This window comes from Nomascus leucogenys, chromosome 11, assembly GCF_006542625.1.
Source record: "Nomascus leucogenys isolate Asia chromosome 11, Asia_NLE_v1, whole genome shotgun sequence".
In the NCBI taxonomy this organism is placed as follows: Eukaryota; Metazoa; Chordata; class Mammalia; order Primates; family Hylobatidae; genus Nomascus; species Nomascus leucogenys.
The window spans coordinates 58,200,254-58,210,905 of NC_044391.1; the positions used below are offsets into that span (position 1 = coordinate 58,200,254).

At 51.6% G+C, this 10,652-nt stretch overlaps 1 protein-coding gene across 1 annotated transcript; it reads left to right on the forward strand.

Annotated features, from left to right (window-relative positions):
- Nucleotides 1–777: 777 nt before the first annotated feature.
- LOC100601531 (keratin, type II cytoskeletal 3-like) lies at nt 778–8,497 on the forward strand. Its single transcript, XM_030822798.1, is given in 11 exon segments — nt 778–933; nt 935–1,483; nt 1,567–1,652; nt 3,598–3,658; nt 4,359–4,458; nt 4,824–4,909; nt 4,911–4,965; nt 6,037–6,164; nt 6,837–7,057; nt 7,742–7,776; nt 7,935–8,497. Coding segments are annotated over 11 exon segments (2,040 nt in total).
- Nucleotides 8,498–10,652: the final 2,155 nt, after the last annotated feature.

Genomic DNA, 10,652 nt, shown 5'->3' on the forward strand with positions numbered 1-10,652 from the left:
TCTCTCTGCTCACCCTCTCTTAGGGCACTTGGCGGTGACCTTGACTTCTTCTCCAGCTATGCTCATTCCTGTCCTTGTCAGACTGACTCCTCTCTCCTCCCCTGCAGCTCTCCCTCCAAGGCCCCTTAGATCCCAGTTCTAGTTGCCCCTGTGGCTGAGAACTTGCTCTTTGTGCATTCATATGTGCATCTCCTCCCTGAAGGGTGAGGTCCCAGAGGCAGCTGCTGTGCATTCTTGAACTTCTGTTGCACCTTCCTTCTCCTTGTCAGCCATGACATCACCTTCACAGCCCTCCCCCTTCCTCTCCCTTCTTCCTTGGCGTCCTTGCCTGGGGTCCTGCCCCCACTGGGGCTCTGCACCCATCCTGGGAACCTCCTGAGGCTGGTTGGTCTGGCTGAGTGGCCGAGGGGCAGAGAATTGCTGACCTGTCACTCTCAGCATGGGGTCATAGATCTCTTGGGGATTAGGGGTTGTGTCCAGCCCTACAGGATGGTCCCTCTCTCAATTTAAGGTTATTTCAGAGGAGTAACCCCGGGAAAACAAAGTAAGTTGGAAATTTGGAGGGATTATCAAGGTGTGTTGCATGTTTTGAACTCGACCTCTTGCTGCCAGGCAAACCAAAGCTGCTAATGCCTCAGTTAGGTGGCTGGCACCATCAGCCAGCCAAGCTCCCAGGCTCTACATAAGGGCCATCCCCATGCCAGAACTTCAGAAGGCTTCTGAGTTTCCTCCAGCCTTCTGAGCCCACCCTTCCTTTGGAAGACCTTGCTGTCTGCCATGAGTCGCCAGATAAGCTACAGCCAGCAGCCCTGCAGGTCTTCTGGTGGGTCCTACTGCCAGGCCTTCAGCAGCCACTCAGCAGTGGTGTCAGGCCACAGCTGGATCAGCTCCATCATGTCCTCCTTTTCCTCCAGCTCAGGAAGGGCTGGTGGTGGGTGGGTCTGCTGCCTGTGCCATGATGGGGGGAGGTTTCTGCAGCCAGAGTCTCCATGGCCTTGGGGGGAAGAAGACGATCCCTATCAGTGTGGCTGGAGGTGGCACCTGGGCTGGTGGGTTCAGGGGGGCTGGTGGGTTCAGTGGGGCTTGTGGGTTCTGGGGGCCTGGTGGGGGATGTTTTGGAGGCAGCGGTTTTGGAGGTGGTGGAAGAGGGATGGGTGGAAGCTTTGGTGGAAGAGCTGGGGGCTTTGGTGGAGGAATTGGAGGCTTCAGAGGAGGAGCCAGGGGTTTCTGCAGAGGAGCTGGTGGCTTTGGTGGCCCTAGTGGCTTTGGTGGCTCTGGAAGCTTTGGTGGTCCTGGTGGCTTTGGTGGTCTCAGTGACCTCAGTGATCTAGGTGGCTTCCTGGGTGGAATCCAGGAAGTGACTGTCAACCAGAGCCTTCTGCAGCCCCTCCAGGTGGAGACTGACCTTAAGTTTGGGCAGGTAAAGGCCCAGAAGCGGGAGCAGATCAAGACCCTCAACAACGTTTGCCTCCTTCATCAACAGGTGAGCCCATCTCAAGCCAGCTAGACAGTGAGGAAATCTGGCTTAATTGTGTTGGTCTTTTTTCTCCCTCTTCTCCTTATGAGTCTGAGGAAGGAGTTGTGGGTTCACCCAATATGTCAAGCTATCTGTGGCATCTCAGCAGTAGTGGGCCTGCTTACAGCAGCAACAGGTGAGGAAAATGCTGCAGCCCCTCCCTGGATGGAGGTGCCATCCCTCTGTGTGCCCCATCCCGCGGCTCCTCAGAGGGGCTGCTGAGGCTGCTGCTTCGGGGACTGCTGGCTGCCATCATTGATGTCTCCTAACCATCGCCTTCTGAAACCCAAACACAGAACTCCCCTTCCATCTCGGAGGACTTGCAAGCTGCTCATCTTTGAAAGAGAGGCCGACTCTGCCCAAGCTGAAGTTGTATTTGAGGGATGAGTCAACCTGCCATCAGCTTTGTGACGTGAGATGAGGGTGAAGGGGCACCTCCTCCTTGGTGCTTCTCATAGGAAGATTTTAGTGTGAGGAACTGCAAATGTTGAAGGCATGTGAGGCTTGTTTGCATGTATACGTGCAAGGGCCTGGCTGAATGAATGGTCTCTGGGGGTGTCTGCGTTCTGGATATTCCATGCAAGGGAAACCATGGCAATGACAGTGGTGACTGTGTGGTGTCTGGGCTTGGTTAGCTGCTGAGAGTGTCATCAGTAATCTTGGGGTACGATGTGTGGAGATCTCTTTGTGACCCTGGGGTAATAGCAGGCCTCACAGAAAGGGCTTGTAGTTACTCTTTGCGGAGTCCCATTTCCATATGTGTCCTGGGCAAAGATGAAGAAGTTAGTCTTAACATTGGAACATCACACCTTTTTAGAGGTGAAGCTCTTGAAAATTAAGTGACCTTCTAGAGGTACCTAACTGGTTCCCGGCAGACATCTGGGTGTCTGGATAAATTTATTTACAGTGGCTGGGTGCGTTGGTTCACGCCTGTAATCCTAGCGCTCTGGGAGTCTGAGGCAGGTGAACTGCTTGAGTCCAGGAGTTTGAGACCAGCCTGGGCAATATAGTGAGACCCTGTCTCTACAAAAAATACAAAAATTAGCCAGGCATGGGGGTATACACCTATAGTCTTAGCTACTTGGGGGGCTGAGGATGGAGAATCGCCTGAGCCCAAGGGGCAGAAGTTGCAGTGAGCCAAGATCATGCCACTGCACTCCAGCCTGGGCAACAGAGTGAGAGCCTGTCTCAAAAAAATTTGTTTACAGAAAAACAGAGAGCGATGCTGAAAATGCAGCTGCTCCACAGCAAGCGGGTTTGGCTGCCCAAGGTCTCAGCAGTAGCCCTTATCATCCTCAAAGGGGGCTTCTGAGATCTTGGAATCCTGAGTGTCTAGCATAAGGCCTGACACATGCTTGGTGCAAACGTTTGTTGAATGACCAGTTGATTGATAGTTACTCCCCTGCTTATATGGTTAGCCTTGAATTTTGTGCAGAAATGTTTCATAGCAAATAAAAGTTTGAGACATCTTTAGCCAGTGGTTAAGTTTAAATGCAGGGCTCAGGTGCATCTAGGATCCTTCCTGGGAAAAAGTCTGCTTGAGAGACATTTCTCTGTGGTTTTCTCTAATTCCCACCTGAGTGCAGTGTACCCAGGATTGTAAACATCTTCCTGAAGACTGCATCTGCTGTAGAATACTCACTAAGTACCTATGGAGAGCCCATGGTGCTACTGTACTTGCTGTACACAGAGTTGGCACCAGAAAATTCCCCTGACAGCTCTTGGCAGCTCAGCCATCTCCCTCTGGTCCCATAAATAGTTGAAAAAAATCAAAATTTCTCCAGAAAGCCTTCTAGGATCAATCAGAATAGTATCCCACAAGGAAGGGGTATCTACTTCACTGTCCCAATTATCGTCACCATCATTATTTAGTGGTGCCTGGCACATATTAAGTGCTAGTAAATGTCTGTAGAATGAACTGGGTCTTACCTGAACCCAGAAGGCCATACATTGGAAAGATGCAGGCCTTGGACTAAACTGGTAGGACAAGAAGCCCTGAGTCCATGTGATTCATGGGGTGTGCTCTGGGGCCATGGGGATGACTGAGAGAAGGCAGACCACAGGTGACCTTTTTCTCACAGGTATGAAGATGAGGTCAACAAGTGCACAGCTGCAGAGAATGACTTTGTGGTCCTGAAGAAGGTGAGGGGCCTCTTCCCAGCTTCCCACCCCAAAGCCCTGCTAACCTGAGTGGTTTGAGAGTCGAGGGCCGGCAGAAGCTTAGTGCTGTTGATCTGAGGACTTCTTGTAGGCCCTGCAAGTGAGGGCCTGGAAGAGGGAGGAGGCCAGACAGGGTTCAGGCCCCAGCAGCTCCCTGCCCACCCCTGCTGAAGGGTGTGAAGGTCCCAGCAGCCTTTTGCCAAGTCCTTTCCTGATGGGCATGCGGGGTTTATGAACCTGATTAGGCCTCAAGTTGTGATTACAAAATGGACAAAAGGAAGAAATCATTTCTTTCTTTTTTCTATTAGGAGTGTATTCCCAGGAGCTATTTAAAGAGAGAGACTTTAAGTGTGGCAAATTTAAATTCTCCCTCAGACCCCCTTCTTCACATATTCTTCTCCCCTGGTCTCAGTGTAAGGGCCCCAGCCCAGACTTCATTCTTCCTCTCACCTTATAGTCTCTTTGTGCCCTTCCCTGGTGTGCGTTCACCAGCCCAGCTTGCCGAGTACTTGGTTTAGCAATGTTAGGGTGCAGCTGCCTGTGCCTGGATGGGGTCTCCTTTCCCCTGAGTGGGAGCTCCCAGGGACAGGGCCCCGTGGCCCCTTCTTCCTGCCCCTTTGCATAGTATGCAGGACTGGACAGAGTCACAGGTTGTGGAGACAGTGACTGAATTATCTCCCAGGATGTCGATGCTGCCCACATGACCAAAGTGGAGCTGGAGGCCAAGGCGGAGAGGATGACAGGCGAGATGAACTTCCTGAAAGCCCTCTATGATGCCGGAAGTCTCTCCTCATTGGCATTCCTCGAGACTCACCTGCCCTGCCTCCTAGAGGAGAGGGCATTTAGAAGTCCAGCAGGACTGTGGGTCTGTCTGTCCTGACCAGAGAGACACTGGCCCACCTTTGTGGGTAGTTCTGTTCCCTACCTGGACCATTCAAACCTCTGCCTCCTCACCTTCTTTCTTCTGTTGTAGAAGTGGCTATTGCCTTCCAGAAAAACCTCTAGTGGTGGTCCCTCAGTCCTGAGCACCCCTCTCCTGAGCTGGTGGCTTCCCGTGCTCTGTTGGGCAGCCTGGTGTGGGTCTGCTCAGCGGGTGGTGGGGGGGGGGCATGTTTGCTTGGCCCTGTGGGAGCTGTCCCAGATGCAGACACCAGCGACACGTCTGTGGTTCTTTCCACGGACAACAACTGCTGCCTGGACCTGGACAGCATCATTGCCAAGGTCTGCGCCCAGGTACGAGGAGATTGCCCAGAGGAACAAGGCCGAGGCTGAGGCCCTGTACCAGACCAAGATGGGTGACAGCATCATGTAGCTTTGGAGAATCTTGCTCCCCCATCAATCTGCCAAGACAGTCCACACAGGAGGGCAGACCCTGCCTCCAAGCCATTCTTCCCACATCTCCATATGGCAGTTACCTCATCTTCCCACTGGTCTGGTCTTATTAACAGGGAGCTTTCTTCCCAGTCAGAAAGCTCTGACTTTGCTCTAACCCAGTGCTTCTCAACAGAGGGTGGGGAAGGTACGATCTTCCCCCATGGGACATTTGGAAATATCTGCAGGCATTTTTGATTGTCATACCTAAAAGTGGGGTGGGGGTACTAACTGGCATCTAGTGGGTAGAGGCCAGGGATGCTGTAAACATAATGCACAGGATGCCAGCCTCTGCAAAAAGATCTATCATGCCCAAAATGTCAGTCGTGCCAAGGCTGAAAAATTCTTAACCTAAATCTTTCTTGCTGCATCCCCTTTATTGTTATTTCGTGTTAGAAACTCTTCCATTTCTCCTCCACAAAGGCTCTGCATCTATGTGCGCTTCTGATCACCCTGAGGTGTTGAAGCCAGTATCTGGAACAGCCAAGGGAGCGAGATGGGCAAAGTCTAACTCCACGGGCCCAGGGAATTCTGTACATTTCCCCCTCATTCCCCAAATCTGAATGAGGCAGAGTTGGTCCATCTACATTTGACTCTTCCCCTGGATTTTCTGCTGGTTAAGAAAGAAGCCGGCTCCAGCATCTGGGATGTTTGTATTCAAGTGCCCACACTGTCACTCCATAGCTGGATGACTTTGGTTATGGAACTCAGGCAATCTGAGTCTCAGTTTTCCTTTTGTATAAGATGGGGATAATAATGCCTTTCTCATCAAGTTGTTGTGAGGACGAATGAGATAAAACAGAGGGTCTGGTGCACAGCGACTGCTCAACAGACAGTAGCTACTGTTCTGGAAGACAGGGCCTCTGATGCAGGGAGAGAGCACTGGGTCTGTATACGCCTGTGCTCTGGTTTTTAGATTTGTGGTATGAAGGTGTTGAAGCAGGTGATCTATAAGACCCCTTTTCTGAAAATGTGACTTTTCTGGACACAGCTGGGGGAGCAGCAGACCACGGCCAGCAGGCACGGGGATGACCTGAGGAACACCAAGAGTGAGATCATGGAGCTCAACAGGATGATCCAGAGGCTGTGGGTGGAGATCGAGAGCATCAAGAAGCAGGTGGGGATGAGGAGGAAAAGAACGTGAGCAGGGCTGTTGGCTGATGCTTCCATCACGACACTCAGGCCTAGCACCTACTCAAAGCGAAATAAATCATGCCCCACACTCACGTACACTAAGATTTCCTGGGTGACGTGCTGGGCTAGTGCTGAACTAAGATTGTTACGTGGATTTAGTTTCTGCTTCCCTGGAGCTTGAAGGTTGATATGGGATAGAAACTGAGTAAAGACATAATTAGGTGGTTGAAGAAAGAAGTTGACTGTTGAAGACTGAATTGGGGGAGTAGCCAAGGAAGCCCACATCTACATGGGCTAAGGCAGAGAGAAGGTTTCTCTGATAATTCATGAAGACTTCCTGGAGGAGGGAAGTTTTCAGAAGATGCTTAGTTATTTCCCATAAAAAAGGAGAGAGGCACAGGAAGGGTCTGGCTCCTCCTGAGTTGGTATAGCCCCTTGAAGCCAGGTGTTTCTAATCCCACTCCCTGGTGTGCTAGGACCTAGATCCAAGCCCAGGCTTCTCTGCTGACCAGCTGCATAGCCTTTAACCCCTGTGCCTGGGGTTTCCTCACTTGCCCAACATCAGGTAACACACGTGCAAGCACCAAGCACACAGGACGGGCCGTCAGTGAATGACACTCGAATCTAAATTGGGCTCCTGGCTCCCCACACTAAGAACGCCAAGCTGCAGACGACCATCGCTGATGCAGAGCAGCGCTGGGAGGTGGCCCTCAAGGACACCAATGCCAAGCTTCAGGACAAGAAGTCTGGACTGCAGCAGGCCAAAGAGGACCTGGCCCTGCTGCTTTGTGTGTACCAGGCGCTGATGAATGTCAAGCTGGCCCTGGACGTGGAGATCGCCACCTACTGGACCCTCCCGGAGGGCGAGGAGTGCAGGTGAGAGTCCGTCTGGTTCCCAGGAGGCCAGAGGCCTGGGGCTTTCCTGCCTGAGCATGCTGCCAGGTGTGGGAGCTGTGCGTGCTGTGGGAGGTGGCGGTGGCCGTTGGCAGGCACAGCCTCTTGTTCAGGGCTGGGAGATGCTGTCACACCAAGAAAGCTGTGCTTCCTATGCCATATGAACACATTAGCGCCTTACCTGGGGTAACGTCCTATGTTTTAGCTATACAGTGTATGTCTGCAAAGATGAAGGGTCATAGACATAAATGTTATTTCTAGGCCATTTCTTTATTATTGCCTTAATTGCAAGTTTTTGAAGAGTGGGTTCCCGTACACTGGCACATGGGTATAGGGCTCTGTCCCATGTGGGTTCAAATAGCATTTGCTAAATGAAGAGTATCCTGAGGAGGTGGAGAGGATGGGTGGGTCCAGAAATGTTCTGTATCCTCTGGTCTCTATCTCTTTGGGAGATGTCAGTGGAAAGAGTAACACTTTAACCTTACCCAATAGAAAGAAGAATGTGTTTTATGATTTTCTGAGCATCCGTCTAGCTTATTTCTCACTCTCTACATCAATCAGGAGGGTATGAGGGGTGGGGTGACCAAGGCTCTCCTTGCTGTTGACCTAAGGAAGGCCATTTAGGGAGATGGAGGAATTGAGCGAACTGTCTGGTCTTCCCCACAGGGTGTCTGGGAGGTGCCAGAGTTCCCTGAGCCTCGGTGAGTATTGGATTCTTTCTCTGGGAAGGGGCTGGAGGCCTCGGAATGCAGTTTCTGAAGCCATGTGCCATCGCTGGTGCGAGGCCATCCGGCCTGCAGGCTGGAAGAGCTGTTGGCGGTGGTTTTGGAGGAGCCAACCTCCCCTCCCCTCCTTGAAGCCTGTCCTCCCCATCCCTTGCCGGATCTTGGCGGGGCGTCGCCCCGGGGAAGATCTGCGGCTCGGGACTGTGGGAGGGGCTGGCGTGCGGGGCGGACACTGCCAGGCTCCCTGAACCCGACCCTCTTTGCAGAGATGGTCCACAGCATCACTGACGGCGGCTGCAGCCTGGGTGGAGCAGCAGGAGCCGGGGCCCGCGGAGGTAGCGGGGGCCGCAGCGGCTGGGGCTTGGGCGGGAGCTCCGCGGTGCTCGGGGGCTTTTGTGGCTCCGGGACTCCTGCGCGGTCAGCCGGGGTGGCGGCGGCGGCAGCCGCAGTGACGCCAGAGTCTCACAAAGCTCCTCCCAGAGCCGGCGGTCCCGCCCCAAATTCTGAACCCAGCGCCAGGGGCGTCCTCGGACCCCAGGCCCCTTCGCTCTCCGGGACGCCCCGCTCTGAGCTCCCGCGCACCCCCGCGGGGCCCCTTTCCTCCGCTGCTTCTGACCTGTGCGCCGGAGCCCCACCTTCCCAGACGGCTGGCATCGCAGCACCCCGAAAGTTGCCGGGAAGGATGAGTGGGCAGTAAACCCTCCACCGCGGACTCGGCGGCTCATTCCTGTAATCCCAGCACTTTGGGAGGCCGAGGCGGGAGGATTACTTGAGCCCAGGAGTTGGAGGCTGCATTGAGCTAGCATGGCACCACTGCACTTCAGCCTGGGCAACTGAGCGAGACCCTATCTCTAAACAAACAAACAAAATCTGAAAAAACATCCACCCACACAAGGCAGTGCCCAGGAGCTGGGCCATGTCACTGCTTGTGCCCTGAAGGTGCCCCCACCCCAGCCAATGTCCCACTGCCTTATGGGACAGTTCCAATCGGCCCATTCCCCTCCCTGTAGGCAGGGCCTCCCCGGTCACCACTTCCTGCTGCTACTTTGATTTCCCGTCTTGGCTTCAAGAAAGGAATTCTCTGTTCTGTACAATCTTCAATTAAGTGCGTTGTGTTTCAGACATCTTGGTAGAATTTTTATTCTGGATTCCAGGTCATTGAGACTTTCTTTGTGGCCAGTGGGTCATTCACTGTCCCTTTCACACACAGAGCTCTGGTCTGAGCTGGGAGGGGGACCCTGGGGAGGAAGTACTGAGAGTTCCCAGGCTGGTGGGACAGGGCCTTTTCACTCAAGAGATACTATGGATGACATACATCAACCTTCCTAATTGTTCAGATTTGAATTCATAAACACTTCATTTTATTTGAAAAAAGTTGTAGATTTCCTTGTTTTTCTAGTAATTCGAAATATGTCTGAAATTATCCAGGAATCACAGCTAATTATAATCAAAGGAGTTGCTGGTAGTCAAACATTTTCAAAAGCAATTATAAAAATTCAAATGTTTTATGGCAAAAGTTATATATGCCGAGGATGTATGTTAACATGTTTGATATGATGTGGGGTGGAGCCTTCAAATATTGAGAGTTATGAGAACAAAGAACTTCAAATGGTCTGGTAACAGGTCGCCTCCACCCTCATCCCTGCCCCTACCCCAGATGGGAGCACAGAGTACAGGCAGATCCAGGAATACTTGGATAGAACAGAGGTTTGGTGCCGGGTGTGGGGGCCCCTTGCAAATTAGGGCATGTGAGTGGGAGAAGTAAAAGATGAGCAAACATGCAAAGGCATACATGCATGACAGCCTTCCTCGTAAAATGCTCACTGGTGTGGGGGACTGAGAAAGGTTGTCAGAGAAAGCAAGAAAGAGACAATACTCATTGATAACAGACCACAGAAACTCTTAGCTAAGTACACAAAAAGCCAAGAGGGATAGCCAAAGGCTCACCACACTAGAAAAACAACACGTAACTACAGCTTCAACAGAGAATGTTCCAGCTCTAGGGTGAAGCACTTATCTGGGATAGTCTAAATCAGAGAGCAGGAAGCCTGGGGACTGTCCACTGCAGCTTACACTGGGAGGGACTATGGACGGCTTCACCTTTCAAAAACAAGCCCACTGTCCAAGGATTCTCTTTTCTCCACGCCCTCATTCTTTTTTTTTTATTATACTTTAAGTTCTAGGGTACATGTGCACAATGTGCAGGTTTGTTACATATGTATACATGTGCCATGTTGGTGTGCTGCACCCGTTAACTCGTCATTTACATTAGGTATATCTCCTAATGCTATCCCTCCTCCCTCCCCCTACCACATGACAGGCCCTGGCGTGTGACATTCCCCACCCTGTGTTCAAGTGTTCTCATTGTTCAATTCCCACCTATGAGTGAGAACATGCCATGTTTGGTTTTCTGTCCTTGCGATAGTTTGCTCAGAATGATGGTTTCTAGCTTCATCCATGTCCCTACAAAGGACATGAACTCATCCTTTTTTATGGCTGCATAGTATTCCATGGCGTATATGTGCCACATTTTCTTAATCCAGTCTATTGCTGATGGACATTTGGATTGGTTCCAAGTTTTTGCTATTGTCTCCACGCCCTCACTCTTATCCTTTATCTTTTTGATATAGCCATCCTAACATGTGTGAAGTAATGTCTCATCGTGGTTTTGACTTGCATTTCTCTGATGGTTAGTGATGTTGAACACTTGTACACTGTGGGTGGGAAAGTAAGTTGGTACAGTATGGCCATGATGCAAAACAGTATGGAGGTTCCTCAAAAGATTAAAAATGGAACTACCATATGACCCAGCAACTCCACGTCTGAGTATATATCCAAGGGAAATTAAATCA